We start from the raw sequence: 21500 nt of genomic DNA on the forward strand, positions 1-21500 counted from the left end.
ACCCACAAGTTCACTGAGGAAGTAGAACTACCTGTAAAACTTATGTTAACAACTTCATTCTCTCGGTCTCTAAGGTTTTTGACAATATTTTGGGCCATTAAAGCAGTATAATAGTGCCTAAGGTAAGTAAAGCTTTGGCGATATTAGAACAACATCTGACAATGTTGGACTAAACTCAAATCTTCAAGAAATAGTACATCTCTTTGTTGGAAACTTCACCTGAAAAGTTCTGGGTTCATGGTTCATATGCCTTTAGCAACTTATGTGGTTCCATTTTCTAGTTCAAATTACAAGCTTTCTCTGTGTATTGTGATATTAAAAATGCAAGTGTACTATTTTTCCTCAATCACTGTATGTACAAGGGACATGTTCTTAACATTCTTAAACAAACATAGCCAATATAATGAACTAAATCTGACATTTTACATTGCTTTGTGCAGTGTTATAATTCTGTTGTTAAATTGGATGATAATATGATTTGGTAACTTTTCAGTTTTGACATGTAGGGTAAGACTTGGTAAAGTCCTACAAGGAAACCTTCAGCCCTACTGCTTTTATTCAAGTACATGGATACGTGTTTAGTCTGGTCTCGGAGCTACTCATCCTTTACTGAAAGTATAGTCCCACATTCACAATTTTGTGCCATAGTCTTCTGTAGTCTGCTTCTCTGCTTCAGGCCTCTGAGGATTCAGCAACATTTTTTGGCATTTGATTGAGGTTATAGTGTAAATGCTTCTGCACAGAAAAATTCCAGCTATCACTGCAAAGTAACTGCCATATATCAGGAACTGCAAGAAAGCAAACAGGTAAATAGTTTTTCTAAGAAAACATTTTTCCTTACTGATAAATGTTTATAACACTCCTTTTATCTGTTACCTTGTGTAACCTTTTTAATGCCTGTTATAAAGGCAAGATTCTTGATTGTAGTGAAACTTCAACCTTAGCCGGCTCTAATCCCTAGGAATAAGTCCCACTATGGACTTCTGAATACATTTTCACAACATTGTACAGTTAAAAGGCATCTGCATCCTTGCTCATGAGTGATTATCAAAAGGGATTTACTCAGTAATTTATTAAATCAAACATAATGTGCAATTATATCAAGCTGCAATGTCTAGATCTTTATTTAAATAGCCAGTTGGAACTGTAGGATTTTTGCCTATAATAGCATCTCTTTACTCATGAGGAAATCCATCCTTGCCCTTCCTTAGAAGCAGAGACTTGTGTTGTCCTGAGGATACTCGGGGAAATTGCTGACTGCACCCGAGGTAGCTTTATCAACAACTTTTGCATTTATTTGATAAGATTGCCTTTGAAATGTGTTTGGAAACTTATTTGGGGATGTTTCAAACTCGAAATAAATGTTTATTTTATGTAACTTTTTTCTCTCTCTCCATTTTTATTACTTGTTTTTCTGATGTATGCACTGATAATTTCATGGGGTTGAGCAAAAATGTGAAGATGGGTGTGTTGTGTCCTAAGCATTAACCTGATCTGGATGACTTAATCAGTATTGTAGATTCTAAAAATTAGGTAGACAGTTTGTTACCAGCTAACTTATTTTGATTTACCATCTGTGGTTTGTTGAATAACGTGAATGAGGCCATAAATGTATTAGCAGAAGTACCAACATAAGCCATAAAAAGGAAGGATTGCTAGATAAATGGAGACTTAAGGAAAGTTAACTTGGTAGTGAACAGTATACGTTCCATAATGAGCTGGGTCTCTGCCACCGAGCAGATGGGATTTGTAGTCCTTAGCAATGTAGTCAAGTGTTAACAGCTGTCCAGTGGCATGAAAGTGTTCATTTATATACTGATTTTGTTGGATACATTTAACATTATTTACATTTACTGCAGTATGAAACTCGGAAGATATACGAAGGCCAACAGTAGACTAGGGGAATTTGGTTTTTTGTTGTAGTAGTCTCCTTGCATAGTTCTCGTAGCTATTGGGGAAGGTGGGTCATGCTTGTGCACTTTGATTTTCTTTGTTTGCTTGTACACTCTGTAACCCTTGGGAATCTATCTTTTGTTGGCTTCAGTCACAGGAGGCAGATGAAACACCACAAATAGGTAGCAATTCTGCCATTGTAAGGAAATGCTGGCTGCCCTCAGTGATAAAAGAGCTGGAATGCTTCTCTACTGCATACCATATGCGGCATCATTTACCACCAATGCAGCTTATTTTATAACAATAACATGTCAGTGTTTGGCACCAAAACAATTCTTAAGGAGGCCTGTAATTATACCCAGTTCTGGAACAGGGCATAATCCCCAACAATGCAATCCTGCAATGTTTACTCAGAAGTTTGTTGTTTTAAAAGGGCTTTCTCCCAAGTAAGTGCATATAGCAAACCTATATTTAAGTGTATTCTTGCATAATGAAAATATTCTTACTCTTTAACAATAAAATGTAACACAGGCATTTAAAAAAACCCACACTTGTGGAGTTCCCTTCCCTCAGAATTTTGCATGTCACAATCTGGAGCTTTAAGCATGCCTAAAAGTTTTTTCTAAACCCAGCAAACTTTATTATTGATTAAATTGTTCAATGGGTATAGATATAGCTACCATATTTTGTGTTAATTTGGGTATCTTGTTTTCATTGTTTTATTGAAACCTGCCTTCGGTAGGGTAAAATATCTTAAATAAATCATTGTATCAACAGTAATCTCTTAACTTCAAAGTCAAAGTATTGTAGAGTTGGAAGGGGCTTTGTGGGTTGTTAAGTCCAACTCCTAGTGCAATGCAGGATCCCCAGCTAAAACATCTCTGGCAGGTACCTTTGTGAAGACTTGAGAAGTTTCCAAACTAATCATGGGCCTGTCAAATAATGTTCTTCTCATCTATTACACATTTGATCAGTTTGCTAATCAAAATATTATGAGTCACCAAATCAAATATTTTGTTGAAATCCAATTAAATGACATCCACAGAATTTCTACTATCTATTAAACTAGTGACCTAGCTTTTTTAAAAACACAAGATATAAAAATAGTTTGGCAGGATGATCTTGACAAACCCCTGTTGTTATTATTATGCCAGACTATAATCTGTTCTGTAGTTTCCTGGATTTCCTTTCTTCCTTTTTTGTAAAGGGGCACTCTTTTTCCTCTCCAGTTCTTTGATACCTTACTTGTTCACTGCCCTTTATCAATAATGATGTTGTGGTTCACAAAGTACACCAACAAGTTATTTCGGTATTTTGAGATTCAGTTCATCTAATCTTGTAGATTTGAACTCATTTAGGATAGCTAATTGACTCCTGACTAACTTACTAACAATCTTGATTTGCAATCCAGATCCCTTTCTAGTTTCTGTAACACATCATGGAAGCACATAGTTCTCATATTGGGAGGAAACTGAAACAAAGTAGGTATTGAGTAGTTCTGTCTTTATGTTGTAATCTGTTGGTGTATTACCATCCTTCTTGATCATCCATCCCACTATCTCCTTTGTTATTCTCTTGAATGTATATGAAAAACACTTTTTTGTTGTTCCTTGCTTGCCTAGCCAGTCTCATTCAGTTTTGGACTGTACCTTCCATCATTCCCAGATGGTTAGGGGTACACATCCTTAAGGATGTTACCCCTTGGAATAACATAAAACACTTAAATTGACTTAGCAGTGGTGCCTATGCTGTAACATCAGTAGTCTACATTACCTGAGTCTCAATATCCAATCCCAGTCCTTTGGAATCCACCACTATAACAGTGATAATTGTCTGGATTAGTAGTGCCACAAAATTGTTGAATCCAAACATTAAAGCATAGCGTTCCATGCTAAGGCTGACAGCAATCTGAAACCTAAAATCAAACTCTTGTTAGAACAGTAGCACGTAGTAGCTGTACCTTCATATTTCCTGGGTAGGTAGAAATAATCCCATTAGTAGAAAGTATAATGAATGTATTTTACCAAATCAAAATGGGCAAAAGGTTCTGAGTAATGAGCTTGGCTGAAGTCCATGTGCAATGAAAGGCATCCCATTATGATGAAGTAGTTCGAGTGTACCAAAACAGCCTCCAATAACAATGTATAGCCACTGTTATAGCCAGATTCCCCCCCCCCTTTTGTGGAATTGACATAGGCATTTTGGAGTAATGTGCATATACATCAATTATTATTATTTACTATTTATTTATACCCCATTTTTTCTCTACAAAAGAGACCTCAAATCACAAAATGGTTGCAGTGGGATTGAATAAAATGCACGTTATGAAGAAAGGACATGCAAAGTTTAATATGGGAATCACATTCCATGTTTCCTCTTAAGTCTGCAGAGAAATAGGAACTTGAACATAGTTTAGGTTTATTTTATTCATAGTTAGTGTGAACTAACGTTGGCTGTTACTGGAACAGCAACTGCCAAATTAACTCATTGCATCTATCGTGCAAGAATTTTTAGGACAAGCTATGCTCTTGGCCTATTTGCCTTTATTGCACTCCTGAAATACTATAAATATTACTAAGGATATAAAATAATTTCTCCAACGTAATGGACCAAACCGTGGCAAATTTGCATGAGGCTGTACGCACTCACACCCACACCAATACACAACTACACATACAGATGGATAATACTTACTTACGTGGCTATAGTTATAAGGAACATATAGCATGCTTTGAAAACTAGATAGCCAGCATAGCAGACCCAGATGTTATTGGTGAAATGCATCAGAAACAATGAACCAGCATCCAAAGCAGAGAAGATTCCCAGGGCTAGCTCCCCTGTGAGATCCCAATTCATTTTCACAAATCCTACAGTCAGTGATGTTATTGAACCTGGAAATAAATAGTGTTTTGTGACATTTTGTAGAATCAAAAGCTCACTAAAAAGGATTTAAAAAATAACCCATTTCCTTAACTAAAGTATTTTGGTTTAACATAGCAAGTTGTCTTGATCACTTCTTTCAATAGGAAGGTGGAATCAAAATTATCCTAATAAATAATTCTGTAAAAGCAGTTTAAATTGCTCTGCAACAAGTCTTATACATTTCAGATTGCATGGTTTTTCATGTCTTCAGAACTTCCAAGTATCTCTGTTTTAAACAAAATTACAAAGGTAAAATAGATAAATGGTATTTACTCACTAGCATTATCTTTTCTATTCCGACTGATTCATTTCTTAATTATATTTCCCTTCCACTTTCCCAAGCATCCAAAATGACTCACAAAACCTAAAAAACATACTGACAATACACAATAACTATTCATCTATCACCTAACCAACAGAAGATAGCCAAAAACGCTGAATTAGAAACATAGTTTTGTTACAAGCAGACATAATCCATGCCAAAAAAACTTTTTCATGTTATTATCCTCTAACAGAGGCCATATAGACAATAGAATGATAGAGTTACAAAGAACCTCAAAGGTAGATGCTTCAACCTCCTTCCCGTTTTGAAACAGGGTGCGTGCAGATGGCCATTGAGCCTCTGCATAAAAGCTTCTAATGATAAAGTAGAACGTAAGCATGCAGTATTATATCACAGATCCAGCATGACCTGCTTTCCAATCCTTGGCAATGTGTGGGTGATGTTTTCTGTACCTGTTGCAGCAGTATTATGTCCTATCTGTTTTTCATAGATTTCTGTAAATTCTCAATAATTCTTTTCATGTTTGTCAGTGGGAAAATCGGGCAAAATTCCATCCACTAATTGAAAGGGGGAAGAATTCTTATGAATTCTTTCTATCTTGATACTGTTATGTAGTGTTTAATATAAGGTGTTGTGTGCCTTCAAATCATGTTCAGCTTATGACACCTTTCATGGGGCCGTTAGGGACTGAGAGTGTGTGACTTGTTCAAGGCCATCCATTGGGTTTCCATGGCTGAATAGGGAATCAAGTCCTGGTCTCCAGAGTACTTAAAACCCTACATCACGGTAGCTCAAAACAAATTAATCATTCAGCCTGATGAGTCTGGAAAATAAATTTAACTAGTTAGAAAATAATTTAAGTTTTGGTTCATATAAGTTCCCTAACATTTCAAAATCAGGTGACTCTGATTTTGTTCCATTGAGACGTTATTTTACCAGTGTTGAAGAAGACAGATGCATATAGCAATCAATTTGGTTGTTGTACATGGAATGGGGAGAAGGTCATCTTGTTCTTCACCTCAGACAACAAAGTATCTTGCACCAGCCTTGCTGGCCATGTAGTTGCTGTTCCACAACTTGATATCTCATGATGGACTATGCTAGGTTCATCCCTGCTTTAAGGACTGAAGGAAAGTGTCTAAGTGTTGCTAAGCCTCATAATTGTATTAGAGAACTCAGTCATATTTGGAGGTTTTGGGTAACTCATTTTGATGAGGACTGTGATGAATCTAACCTTTTGCCAGGAAGGCCGAAGCCTGGAAAGTCAGTAGCTGACATGTTGAGAGATAGGCAGGAGAGCTAAGAGGCAAGAGGGAGGAGTCAGCCAACTCCTGATTGGCTAGAACAGTCAGGGGAGGAGTTAGGTTTTAGAGGGGGAAAAGGCTGTGTCTTTTTGACAAGCTGGAGAGAAGAGCTTTAAACATCGAAGAGTGTAGAAGGATAGTTAAGAAGAGGGAGCTGTGAAGAATTTAGACAGGGAGAGAGAACTTTTGAAGTGAGCCTTGTAGTTAGAGCATAGGGAAGGCAAAGGTTCCTGGTTCACTGTACATAATAGGGTCAGTGAAGGCAGTCAGTGGGCTGTTCTCAAGGACACACTGTGTCAGTGTAGTGAACAGTGTGAGACAAGGAACTCACAGGGAACAAAAGTTATATTCTTAAGAAAAGACTGTTTGTCTAAACCAGCTAAGCCTCAGTAACCGCATTAAGCTTTTGTACCACTCTTACTAAGAGTTGATTTGTTCACCAAGTTTAAAATAAACCTGTTTGAATTTTCATCTTTAAACTGGTGTCTGCCTCGGTCTATCACACTCCTTAGATCCCAGCTAGCCTAAAGACAACTTAATTTCAGTCCAGTCAGTGAGAGAAGCAGTTGTTATAGAGGAACCAAAGGTTTGAACAAACTTTACCTATTTTCACATTCACAGTTATGTTTTCCTCAGACATTAATTGAGGTAGTGGCGGCGAAACTACCAATTACATCGGTAGTTAACATCGTTAAATCAGTTGGTCACTTGACAGTATTACTGAGGTGGGATAAGAGAGTCTTTCCCCCTCGTTATAGCCATTTTATCTTTGTTAAAGTAGTGTCCAGCCGAACGTTAATTCCTTCACACTGGTGGGCAGTGGTGGGATAGCTTGTACACCCTGCCCAAGATAGTGTTGATCTTTATTACAAGGACTCATTTAATTTTTAAAAAAAACCTATGGCTCATTGACGTAATATTTTATTGCTAGAATTCATTCAGGTATATACAAAATGTCCCTATCCATTAGAAATCTTCTACTGTATGTCAACAGAAGCCTCAGGTCTGTTATGTTGATGTATACATTTTCACTATGTACCCCAGCCTTCCTTAAAAAAATTGCAGAAGATTTGTGAATATCAAATTACTTGCACTTTTCAATCCATGTGGAGTTGTTCAGATTATGTAACACTTGTGTGAAGAGTTCTTATATTTTGCTTGCCCTAGTCAACTCTTTTAGACTGGATAGAAAAATAAAACCCTGACTACATCTACATTTCTGTTGATGCAGAAGATACATTTAAATCACTTACTTACTTAAAAATGTTGCAATGGCTTCAACAGCTCCATTGTAAACGTCAGAAGTACGAGAAGGTGCTTTAGCATCCCACAGTGCTTGAATGTAATTCAAAATCTGATTATAGCCCGCAGTGGCTAATGCCCACCAAAGTGACCAGTATAGAAGTTTCCTTGTAGTATAGCATTCCTTCAGGTCTCCACATAGTTGCAGGAGCACTGCTAGAAAGTGATTTTGACTTTGGAGTCTTGGTAGTTGGTATTCAGGCAAGTTCTTTGAGTTGACTGGTAGCACTGTAGTATCTTTGTCTTGGTGGTAGTTTGGCTGGCTAGATACATTTGAGGGATCCTTATCTGATCCAACGGAAATATCTGCAGAAGATTTTTTATTGAAGAACATACTCTTTTGAGGCATGGGCAGAGAAAACGAAGATAAAAATGCCACAGAGACAGAAGCCAGTGTAATGGCATTCAGGTAAAAATATGATACGTAGGCTAAAGAAACTAAAAGTTGCCCCAGTAGGAAACCCATAGTAGATGAAACCAGAGTGATGCTTCTACAGTAACCTGTTACTTTCTGGTAATGTTCAGTGCTAACCATACTGTATATATAGGCATAATAGGCAACCTCTGTGGCAGTCACAAGTCCATAGAAAAACTCCATCAGCTGCATGGTTGACAGACCATGTGCAAATAACAGCAACAGATAAGTAATAATAAAGCTAATTCCTTGGAGAATTATGACGGGCTTATAGCGTACATAGTCTGTTAGCAGGAACACGGGGAATAGCAGTGCCAAATATGAATATGTCCAGACTGGAAAAACATGTTGCGTTACCTAAAAGGTGAAAGGCAGGATTCTGTTAACATAGAGGAATACACATTTAAGACATGCAAAACATAAGCACATGGTGGAATTTAAGGTTATAGATTTGGACCTCTTTGTGAAACCCTAGGCATGGAAATCTAGACTTTGCAGTGAAATTGCCATCAGCCTTAGCCAGCATTTTGAATCATAAACTATTATCAGAATAGCAAGGCAATAACATCTGAAGGCACACAAACCTCTCTACCTTAGAGCTGGTCTGGGGAACCACTGGCTTGCTAGCTGTTTTAGCCTGCAGTTGCCAGAATCTAGAGAAATGATGCCCTTTGCCCTCAGAAATTAATACTGGGCTACTGGGGTAAAGAGCTGGAAATGTGGAGATAGGTAAAACATCAAAAATCCAATCAGAGTGGAAGGATTTAAGTGAAGCTTGCAATAGAGTTCTAGTCTCCCACTTAGGTCAGTCCATAACAGTTCCAACTGTCTGCAGTTGCCTCTATATACGGACCCTTTTCAATCCCAAGAAAGAGTTTATTGGGGTAAATGGTTGTCTGGGAGCACTAAAAGATCCACTGGGATTACTAGTGTTCACTCACAACTAGGTAAAGTTTTCTCTTGTCATTAAGTAGTTGAGTCCAACTTTATGGAGTGGTGCTCATCTCCATTTCTAAGCTGAAGAGCTGGCGTTGTCTGTAGACACCTCCTAGGTCATGTGGCTGGCATGACTGCATGGAGGACCATTACCTTCCCGCCGGAGTGGTACAGATTGATCTATTCATATTTGCATATTTCTGAACTGCTAGGATGGCAGAAGCTGGGGTTAATAGCAGGAGCTTATCATGCCCCGCTGATTTGAACCGCTGACCTTCTGTTCAGCTTACCATGTCCCGCTGATTTGAACCGCTGACCTTCTGTTCTGCGTCACTCACAACTACAACTTGGAAAATCCTTTTTCCAACCCCTACTGTATAATGAACCAGCTGCACTAAATATGAGCCAACTGCAATAAAGCATGATATGTATCTCCATATACATAACAATCATGTTTCCCCATACCTCATCAATGGTCAGGTTCTTATCAGGGCCAGCAAGATAAGGAACCAGAAAAGGCTCAGATGGTTTCATCATGCTGAAGAAACCATATATGCAAAGAACAGACGTGGGGAAAATCCATCCAGTGTTTTGCATTTTCTTCCAACAATCCATGCTTTGTTCTTACGCCTAAAATAAAGGAAAAAGTACACAGCATCACAGAATTCATTTTGAATGAGCATGCACTCAGACATATACGCACAGCACTTCTGTGTAGTGTAATTCATTGTATTATTTGCCTTGTAGAGCTACATCTAATGGACAGCTGTATATTTCCTTGATCAGTTCATTTGCTTTTTGACAAAAATCAGCCCAGTTTCCAGTCCTCAAAGATAATAGAAGTAAATGGCAGAAAGCTGTACTCTTGTTCTGTGATTGGTAGATTCATAGAGTTGGAAGACGCCACAAAGACCATCCAGTCCAACCCTGCTATGCAGGAATCACAATCAAATCATCCTCGACAGCTGGCCATCCAGCCTCTGCTTAAAAACCTCCAGAGAAGGAGATTCCACCATGTTGCTTCTGATTTATGGTGTCTCTATGCAGAACCTATCATGGGGTGTTCTTGTCAAGATTTCTTAGAGGAGGTTTACATTTGCTTTTCTCTGAAGCTGAGACCATGTGACTTGTCCAAGGTCACACAGGGAGTTTCTCTGGTCTCCAGAGCCATAGTCTAATGCTCAGACCATCACACCAACCTGAAGACAAAGTGAAGGGGAGTTTGAGACCAAAGGAATCTGGCTTAAATGACATTATATACATTAAATAGCTTAAATCTTATTCCCGTGGGGTTTCTTCAGGCTTGTTCAACCACAAGTAGATCAACTGCCAGGGAGGAGATCCTCTCCAATGCATTATTAAATAGCACTGAACCGCAAAGGAGCAACACATGCACAGACATGTTTGAGAAACCAATGAGCTACTTACAGACTTGTAAACAGCAACTCTGGCATTTAGGGAGGAGACAAAAGCCACGGGGGGCATTCATTACAGATTTTCCCCGACCCACTTCTATTTATCACAGGACACCGAAAATGTGGTTGGCCCCAGTTTCTTATTTCAAAATAAGATCCAATGTAATTGCTGCAGCTTCATTTGCCCTCCACCCACACTCCAAGCAAGCTGCCAGAATACAACAACAACAACCTGGAATGTCCTGTCTGTGACACCTTTTTTTCCTTCTCCCTCCTCTCCCCACTTCTCACTGACACATAAGAGGCTAAAACAGAGAAATGGGATATGAGGATTTCATTAAAAAAACGGCAAAGTGGAGGCAGTTAATTCTGCACTCCCTAACCAAAATAGTATGTGTGGCCACACTTCTGCATTGTGCTCCCCCACACCCGGTCTCAAAAAGGGAATGAAAGAGGATGTATGTGTGTAGTTAATTGAGACATAGAGAAGGAAATTTAGAAGCAATAACACATGACTTTAAAAAATCAAAGACATGTCACCGTAGTGCAGAAGTCTGTGACCAGATGATACCTGAATGATAAGTACGCACTGTATATGGCTAATTTCAAGACACCTGGATCTCCTGGTTGACAGCTGGGGGGGGGGGGGTAGTTTTTCAAACAGAGATTTCTCCACGGACAGTAGCTCAAAGTTGTATGTTCTTAGTACATCTTTCCAAATTGTTTATTCATTCAGTCGCTTCTAACTCTTTGTGTTCTCAGGACTAGCCTATGTCAGAGCTCCCTGTTGACTGTCACCACCCCCAGCTCCTTCAAGGTCAAGCCAGTCACTTCAAGGATAACATCCATACATCTTGCCTTTGGTCGGCCCCTCTTCCTTTTCCCTTCCATTTTCCCCAGCATCATTGTCTTCTCCAAGCTTTTCTGTCTTCTCATTATGTGGCTAAAGTACTTCATCTTTTCCTCTAATATCCTGCCCTCTGGTGAGTCGGGCATTCTTTCCTGACTAGCTGGTTCTTCTTGCAGTCTAAGGCACTCTCAGAGATTTTCTCCAACACCACAGTTCAAAAGTGTCTATCTTCCTTCACTCAGCCTTCCTTATGGTCCAACTCTCACATCCATAGGTTACTATGGGAAATAACATTGTTTTAATTATGCGGATCTTCGTTGCCAGTGTGGTGTCTCTACTCCTAACTATTTTATCGAGATTGCTCATTGCTCTCCTCCCAAGTGAATATTAATTTCATGTATTTAGAAAAGGTTATATGTTATTTTTAATTCCTTACTACGTACAGATGATTGTGTGACTGTTAGTACACACCACTGATTCTTATGGCTGACTCTAGAACCTTATCTTAAGTATCTGATAAATCCTGACATTAACATTACAGCTATAGAACACTTGCTATGTTGAGACGGGACACCCTCATGTTTCTCATCCTATCTGATGTGGTGGACCAACATTTTTCTTCAACATGCCAAGAGCCAGTATCATAATTGTATCATATTATTATCCCATTTACACAGTTTCCCAGAAACCCACAGCGGGCTGGCAGTCAATGCTTACAGACCAGTGCCAGCTTGCAGGCCACAACTTTGAGTGGCACTGGTTTAGATGACTTTCTCCACAATTTGCATTTTTATTCTAGGAAAAATCCAGCTGCCGTTGTATTCAACTCTTGAATAAGCCTTGGTTACCATCATTGGTATTAAGTTTATATATCTGCAAGGCCCCATTTATACTCCCCTATATCTCAGAAGCTGATCCCAAATTATCTTCTTATCCCAGATTATATGGCAGTGGAGACATATAATCCAGTTCAAAGTAGATAATCTGGGATCAGATCCTAGGATATAGGGCATTGTAGATCCAGGCTTTGTCTACATAATGAAGACAACAGAAACCCAATTACATAATAACATGCATTACCTACATCTTTGTAAATTTATATTCTCAAAAGGAATTATAGCTGTTCTCACTGGCAATCAAAAAGAATATAACACAAAACACTTTAGAGCAGTGGTTCTCAACCTTCTTAATGCTGTGACCCCTTAATACAATTCCTCATGTTGTGGTGACTCCCAACCATAACATTATTTTTGTTGCTACTTCATAACTGTAATTTTGCTACTGTTATGAATCATAATGTAAATATCTGATATGCAGGATGTATTTTCATTCACTGGACCAAATTTGGCACAAATACCCAATACCCCCAAATTTGAATTCTGGTGAGGTTGGGGCTGGGGACAGATTTTGTCATTTGGGAGTTGTAGTTGCTGGGATTTATAGTTTGCCTATAATCAAAGAGCATTAGGAACTCCAGCAATGATGGAATTGAATCAAACTTGGCACACAGAACTCCAGTGATCAACAGAAAACACTGGAAGGGTTTGGTAGTCAATGACCTTGAGTTTTGGAGTTATAGTTCACCTACATCCAGAGAGCACTGTGGACTCAAACAATAATGGATCAGGACCAAACTTAGCACAAATACTCGATATGTCCAGATGTGAACACTGGTGGAGTTTGGGGGAAATAGATCTTGACATTTGGGAGTTGTATTTGCTGGGATTTATAGTTTACCTACAATCAAAGAGCATTCTGAACCCCATCAACGATAGAATTGGGCCAAACTACTAACACAGAACCCCCCCCCCCATTACCAATAGAAAATACTGTGCTTTCTGGTGGTCTTTGGTGACCCCTCTGACACCCCCTTGTGGCCTCCCCAAGGGTCCCGACCCCCAAGTTGAGAAACAGTGCTATAGAGAAAGGTGGGGTAAATTACTTACCTGGAAACCTGCTTGACTCTCAAATGCTTAAAGCTCTGGTGGGTTCCAAGTTTTTCCAAATATTCATTCAGACTGCTTTTATACCTTTTATCAAAAGCACGCACATTTCACTTCAAGCCTTCCCATTTTGATTTTTTTTAAAAACCTTGCAGTTTTACTACAAAGCAAAGCACACCACAGGAGACTGAACTACGTAGGCTGGAAGAACCTCAGCACATTCCTTCCGACCAGGAAGGAAAAACTGGATACTGTTTAAAGCTTTACAGATTTTATCATTAAGGGTGACTTTTGTCCTTCTAGCTTACAGTGTCCTAAACGACTGTAAACAAGTTTTTAACACAGCTTGGTAATTAAAAATTTTAAAAGTTCAATTTATTTAAAAAGCCAAAAAGGTAACTTTTGTGAGTTAATGGGTAATAATAAGTAGCCTAAAATCATTATATGGCTAATAAAAAAAGAGATGGAAAATGGCAGTGTTTTGAGTCATATCTTAGTAAAGGAAACATTCCACCTCATAACTGGTATTAAAACCATCAAAATAAAGAGAGATCCCTGTAGAAAAACAAAAAACAAAACATGCACTCAAATCCTCTACTCCATGATTCCTTCCTTCTCTCCCCATCCTCTACCCACTAATATTCCTTGAACATCACATGTTTACTTTTGATACTTTTTACTTTTTTCTTTTTTAAAATGAGATTTCTTACATGTTTGGCAAGATGGGTCTTTCTCTTTGGTATGCAGAGGGTAATTTAACACTGTTGTTAATATGCCAGCGAGTCAACATTGACTTTTTGCAACCCTATGAACAAGAGCTCCCCACCCCTCCCCAGTGCCCCAATATTCTTGTTAACAGGGCTATTAAGTCTTCAAAACTCAAGGCAGTGGTTTCCTTAATTTGTGTCCCCTGACATGGAACTTAGCAAGCATACCTTTAAAAAAAAAAACCCCTTTGATTTCCCGTCATAACAATAGAGGCTTCATAATAAGGAAATGCCTCCAGTTTTGCCGAGAATTTCAAAACTACAGCATGTAAGCAACCCGTACACAGAAATCTGTTATTGTGTATTAGTAGGACCAATACCTTTTTTCTTTCTCTTTGCATCTGATATTTTTTTTAATATTAATCAAGATCTCTCAATTTTTATTTTTCTATGTAGTTGCCTATGCTGTTTCCTCAAGTTCCTTGGTTGGCCACGAAACCAATGATATCTTCTCTGCTATTTTTATTTCAATATAGTAGTCACTCTTTTTTTCTTCCACATCTTTCTTCCAAACAAGTAGACTTCCCAGGTTTCAGTTGTCTTGATTAGGAGGATATCAAATAGGTTTTGTCCAGTCTTGTTTCTTACTTACTGTGACTGTCTTCTTGGAATTGCTCATTCTAATGGATTCCATTTCAAATGTATATTGTGTTGTCTAAATCTTGTTGCTTGTTCTACTGTGCTATCTTCAGTGTGGTTTCGTCTCTTTGCTCACTCGGATCCTGTTACTCCAGTCTTGCAGCTTCTAAAGCTGTCACCTCCTTAAAACAACTGGCTCTGTTTCAATGCCTTCCTTTTCAATGAAATGAAAACATTAAAGGGTCCAGTATCTGCACAGTGCATCCTATGTATTGTCAAAGAATCACTGGGTTGTTGTGTGTTTTCCAGGCTGTATGGCCATGTTCCAGAAGCATTCTCTCCTGATGTTTCGCCTGCATCTATGGAAGGCATCGTCAGAGGTTGTTGGGGCTGTTGGAAACTAGGAAAATGGGATTTATATGTTTGTGGAATGTTCAAGGTGGGAGAAAGAACTCTTTGTCTGTTTGTGGTAGGTGTGAATGTAGCAATTGGCCATCTTGATTAGCATTTAATGGCCTGGCTACATATAAGTCTTCCATTACTTATATGTTGTCTCACCATTCAATTGATCTACTCTATTTGGGACTCAATAAAAGGATTCCATCATTAAATGAAAGAAATGCAGGTTAGAAGAACATTACAACCTGTGGAGGACCAGTATCCACAGTTTCATTTGCCCACATATGACAAGAATGTCCTCTCTAAGCATTTTGTAGGTCCTCCAGCATGACTCTAGAGCAGGGGTCCTCAAACTTTGTAAACAGAGGGCAAGGTCACAATCCCTCAAACTGTTGGAGAGCCGGATTATAATTTGAAAAAAAAAACATAAATGAATGAATTCCTATGCACACTGCACATATCTTATTTGTAGTGCGAAAGAAATACTTAAAACAATACAGTAATTAAAATGAAGAACAATTTAAACAAATATAAACTTATTAGTATTTCAATGGGAAGTGTGGGCCTGCTTTCGGCTGATGAGACAGAATTGTTGATGTTGTTGTGTGCTTTCAAGTTGTTTCACACTTAGTTTGACTCTGAGTGAGGGCCAGGTAAATAACCTTGGAGGGGCGTATCTGGCCCCCGGGCTGTAGTTTGAGGACCCCTGCTCTAGAGCATGCTTAAATCAGAAGTTCATGCTTGAGGATCCTCTCTAGGCATTTCTTAGGTCCTCCAGTGCCATACTTTGGTATGCTTTGTTCATTAATCTGATCAGATTTCAGTTCTGAGAACTCCTGAAAAGAGCATCAAATCTACACCGAATAAATCTTAGGAGAAGTGGAAAGCTAAAGATTTAGAGCCGGGGATTCATAAGAAGAAATTGTCCAGTTCCTTTTTAAGCATACATTTTTCAACCTACTGCTATTACTACTGCAGTTGTTGATCTTACCATAGAATCTTGATCTTCCAGTGTTCCCGTTCATCATTATTCATTGTCTCTTGTCCCTACCAGTCGCACTTGCGAAGAAGGTGGGACCGAGAGCAGGGCCTCCCTGGAAGATCTTAATCTCCGAGGTGATTCATACGGGGAGATACATTTGAACAACTGGTAACATATACTAGTGTTAGATATGACAGGAAGGAGGCAAGGATCTTGCCAAAAGCACTAATTCTAGAATTTCCAAATACGTCATTACATAAACTATATATATGTGTTCACAGATAACCATTTGAAGAATTGCAGTAACAGTTGAGCAACATGCCCTTTCTACAGTATGTAAAGGAACATGTGGATTAGTTCTTAAACAATAAAACAACAAATTCTAGGCAAATATTACCTACTAAGATATGGCACTGTACAACCTCTGATGCAATAGATGACCTTTGAATGCTTACTTTGTAGTTTCTTTCAGATTACACAGGATGTTAAAATTGCTGTTGAGATTCCACATTAAAAGGCTGTAAAAAGATCTGGTGCTAGAGCAAATCTGATCATGATGATCACGGACAAAATAGCAATCCAGTGGAAATCCATCTACCTGCAGAGAGCCACAAATACACTTCAGCAGGATTAGGAAGACACCTTCAGTCTGGATTCAAAATCTAAGATGTTCACAAAAAGTTTACTTTTCTTTTGGAAAATAGGGAGTATGACTTTAATTTCACAACCTTGGTGATGACACAGAGCTACTATAGCAACTGCTTTACCAGCTTGATCTTGAGCCACTGGGGTTGGTGCTGCTGTGTTTGAGATAAAAGTGCACAGTTCCAACTACTCCGTCTTGGAAAGGATACAGAGCTGAAAATGGCAACTAAAGGGAACTGGAATGACTTTGTTACACATGAGTAAAGCTATTTGGAGTGTGTTGAAGGGGACAGATGGGGAAATTGGCAAAAAAGATTTAACACTTTGATTACCTGTTCATGAATGCAGTATCTGTCCCAATAACAATTTAATAAAAGTTAATTCTCAATCCTTTTCTACTAAGTTCCCCATCTCTGTGTAAGTTATAACACTTCCTATAAAATTATGTCCCAAATAAAATGGAGCAAAATGGTTTTTCTTCTTCTTAATAATAGAATTAAGGACAATCTGGATCTAAAACATCAAGGGTTTTATTACTTATAGCCTGCACTGTTTCTGGAAATAGACCAACATGCCAGTGGGCTGCATGGTGCTGTGGGTGGGAGTATATTTAAACTGTATTTTCACTGTATTTTAACTGTTACACTCATGACACAAATACTTTGATTGTTTTTTTAATTGTTATACTCATGTTCATTACCTTATTTTAAAATTCTATTGTATTATGTCATGTGATTGTTACCCTCCTCGAGTCACTATAGGGAGAAAGTCAAGATACTACTACTACTACTACTACTACTTTTACTACTAATAATAGTAGGCATTGAATGTTTGCCTATTTATGTAAATGCTGTAATCTGCTCTGAGTCCCCTAGGTGAGAAGGGCCTTCAATGCCTTTACAATCATATACAATGACATACAAACAAAGGCAGAGACTTCTTTCATTTCTGGCTTCAGGAGACAGTGCTCATCTCTGGCTCTGGAGGGGTGCTTTCTCCATTTTCAAGCCGAGGAAACTATGTTGTCACCTCCTGGTTGTGTGGCTGACAAGATTGCTTGGAGCGTCTCTTTGCCTTTTCCCGCTGAAGTGGTACCTATTTATCTACTCACATTTTCATGTTTTCAAACTACTAGGTTGTCAGGAACTGGAGCTTGACAGATCATCTAGCGCAGTGGTTCTCAACCTGGGGTCCCCAGATGTTTTTGGCCTACAACTCCCAGAAATCCTAACAGCTGGTAAACTAGCTGGGATTTCTGGGACTTGTAGGCCAAAAACATCTGGGGACCCCAGGTTGAGAACCACTGGGGTGTGGATTCAAACTGCCAACCTTTAAATCAGCAGTTCAGCAGCACAATGGTTTAACCCATTGTGCTACCACAGCTCAAAATAAATAAAGTAAATAATAAATAAATAAATGACCTCAAGATGCTGAAAAGATGGATTCTTATTAGCTAAAAAGTCAAATGCATTTTGCCATGTCCCATTTTTGTCTTGTGGCTTTTATCTGGTGCTCCCCAATTTTTGGTTCTCCACAGTGTTTAGCACAGGTCTTTCCTATCATTTGCTACTTGGCAGTTTAGCTGGAGATGCCTCAGACTGAGGTCCCACCTACACTGACCATTTAATACAGTTCAAAGCTAGTTTCAAATAGCTAGACAAACTCCTACAAAAGCACATGAAAGCAAGCCCTTAATGTTCATCACTGCTCTGTTGTTCATGTAATGGCATCCAGGCCTCAATCTAGTCTCAGGATTTCCTGTGTCATCTGCACAGCGAAACCACTTTCTTCAATACTGGTTTGAAACTGCATTAATGGTCAGTGTAGATGGGGCCCAAATCTGAACACTTTGCATGAAAAATAGGTGATCGACCACTGAGCCGCTCCTCAAACAGGGTCTGACCTAGACAATGGAATCACTGTTGCAACTTCCTTCATTTCATTATAAAAGAAAGGTTTTTCATTCTGATGACAGATTTTTTTGAAGCAGGGCATATTATCTGTTGCCTTAATCTCTGATCAAAGCACAGGTGTTTTCCTCTTCTCATACACTGAAAGAGTATTTGTATAGTAACTTATTGTGGCCTCTACAGTGGTTGGACTTTAGTCCCTATCACAAAGATGTTAGGAAACAATAGGCAAACTAGTTCTATCAGTATTGTAGTTGAATAGTGAATGAAAATATGAATTCAATTGATGTAGTGATATAGTACATGTCTATATGAGCCAAATAAAACAGTTTTGCAACTGCTGCAAGGAATCCAAATGATGTATAGCTGGTTTTGCAGCAGAAGCACTGCTTCTAGCCTTTAATTCTGTGCAAAGGAGACTGAAGCTTACTTCGGAGTGATCCTGGTGTTTTTGATGAGTAGGGAGGTGGATCAGGCTAGTTTGATCCAGGGTCTAGAAGTCAAACACTGTGCATTGCCAGCTGGAAGGAGCTTCTTTGCAAAGTCTTGCTGGTGATGCCACTTCTGCTGTTTACATGGCTGGATACCCAATTGTGATCATATCTAAAGTGATGTTGCCAGCTCTGACAGGGAACTGCTTTTGGCTGGCAAAACTGCAATGGCAGTGGAGCAGCCCTAAATGTGATCTCAATTTGGCTGGACACAGAAGACCTCCAGGGACACTCCAGGCCTGCATCCAGGGCAGCTCCAGGAAACAGTACTCAGGATTATTTCAGTAGATGTAGATGCAGTCCAATTGTAGTTAGGATTATTAGTAGGATTCAAGTTAAAGTGTTTCATGTTACCATAAGGAAAACAACTTACTTTCCTTGTTGGAACAGCCATACAAGCCCAAGATTCTCTTGGTCTCTGAGAAAGTGATATCCAGCATACCCTTCAGGATTCCACAGATGTGGCTAAATAACATCAGATTGTGGACAAGATTGCAAAAGTTATTAATGAGAAGACCACAGAAGTTAGGAGAGGCTGCAGGAGTTCGCTTTTGCCTGAGTATTGGGAAGAGCAAGGTTCCAATCCACCATCTCCTCCTCTGAGAATTTAATCCCAATTTACTGCAATAGAAATAAGATGAGGACCAAAGAGAAAAGTGGGAGTGAGAAATGGGGATATCCGAAAAGCAGCTAAAAATGGAATTGGACAGTTGTTAACATAGATCAGGGGCAACAGAGGCATTAGCCCCCTAAAAGACAGAGTGTGCACTTGTTCCCACAAAACAAATAAACAAGTAAATAGTTTTGTCCTCAAACTCCTGTAGGAGTTGTAAATGAATTTTCACCATGTTTCAGGTTTAAAATAAAAATTCTCTCCTGGGCCTAGGATCCTGCAAAATGAAGTGGAAATGCACCCCATGCCACCTAGTGGACATTTAGGACATAATTTCAAAGCAATTGAAAAAAGTTTAGCAAAATTGGTTTTTTACTTCCTGGGGGTGGAAATGACTAATACACCATCTGGAATTCCTTTAATGGCATCCTGAAACAAAAGCATTTGTTTAAAAAAATGCAAAAAACATTGTGACTTCTGGTAGCCCTGAGGGTCACAGAGATGCCCTTGGCAACCGCATGCAGCCCTTGGGCCACATTATGCCCACCCTGACTGACTACAAACATTCCTATATGTTTGTGCTCCAAACACAAACATTCTCCTCTAAACAGAAAGGCACCTAACACTGAGGCCTTCTGATCTTTCCTTCTAAAAGCCAATACACAGCAGAGGCACAACATTAAAAAGTCAAGTGTTTTGTTTTGCCCGGGTTTTATCAAAGAGATAAAACCCTTGTGCCGGCAGGACTGCTGACTTATCGGTCAGTGGTTCAAATCCGGGGAGAGCGGGTTGAGTTCCCTCTGTCAGCTCCAACTGAGAGAAGCCTCCCACAAGGATGGTAAAACATCAAACATCCGGGCATCCTCTGGGCAACATTCTTGTGGACAGCCAATTCTCTCACACCAGAAATGACTTGCAGTTTCTCAAGTCGCTCATGACATGAAGAAAAAAAAGGAATCAAAGGGGGGGGGGGGTAGTAGTGTTCTTCCCACAAAATCTTTAGAGGGAATAGAGGTACAAATAAGTGGAGAAAGTCATTTTCCTAGAGCTAAACTCCAGTTCAACATTTTTCCTTATGAATCGAGGTGAGCAAATTATTAGACCTTGTCCAGCCAACACTCATCCAGTAAGTAAACCAAAAATTCTATTTGCTTTTGTCTCATTTCGGTTTCCTTGTATGTGTGTATGTAGTGGGGAAGAGTCTGAAATAGAAAAATGTTTTACAATTTTTTGGTGATTATCACCATCCTATTTGGAGTGGGCACAGGGGTTTGTGGGGCTTTGACTGATCTACAAAATAAGTGCTGGAATCTGCATGTTACCATAGGCTACAGTTCTGCTATTGCTGTATGCCTCCAAGTTGATTGTGAGTGCTAGCAATCCTACCTGTGGGTTTTATTGGTAAGATTTCATCAGGTGGTTTGCCATTGCTTTCCTTTTAGGTCAAGATAAAGTGACTTGTCTACGATCATCCAGTGGGCTCCATGACCAAGCAACGATTTGAACTCTGGCCTCCTGAGGTCCATGTCCAGCACTAAAGCCTCTACACTAGCATTTCTCAACCTGGCGGTCAGGCGCCTTGGGGAGGGGTTGTGAGGGGGTTTCAGAGGGGTTGCCAAAAACCATCAGAAAACATATATTTGTAATGGTGTTAGGGACCCCTTTGGCAGAGAAGGCTGAATATCTCTTTGCCTGCCCTTCTCTTTGTTTTTGAAAACAGATGGCAAATCCTGCCACCAGAATTGTGCCTCTGCTGTGATTGCCTGGCCTCTTAAGCAAAGGAAGGGCTGTTTCTGAGACTTCAAGTGGGAGAGGAGAGCAGGCATGCAGCATCATGCACATGTGCGGGCG

General features: G+C 39.3%; 1 protein-coding gene across 1 annotated transcript; it reads right to left on the bottom strand.

The window, feature by feature from the left end:
- Positions 1-594: 594 nt before the first annotated feature.
- Positions 595-13415, bottom strand: SLC19A3 (solute carrier family 19 member 3). The gene is made up of 6 exons (XM_060767821.2): positions 13267-13415; positions 9521-9685; positions 7660-8476; positions 4592-4784; positions 3667-3808; positions 595-788 (listed from the first exon to the last, which is right to left on the bottom strand). Exons 2-6 carry the CDS (start codon positions 9668-9670, stop codon positions 630-632), a joined length of 1461 nt encoding a protein of 486 aa, XP_060623804.2. The 5' UTR covers positions 9671-9685; positions 13267-13415; the 3' UTR covers positions 595-629.
- Between the last annotated feature and the right edge of the window lie 8085 nt (positions 13416-21500).

This window comes from Anolis sagrei, chromosome 3, assembly GCF_037176765.1.
Source record: "Anolis sagrei isolate rAnoSag1 chromosome 3, rAnoSag1.mat, whole genome shotgun sequence".
Classification (NCBI taxonomy): Eukaryota; Metazoa; Chordata; class Lepidosauria; order Squamata; family Dactyloidae; genus Anolis; species Anolis sagrei.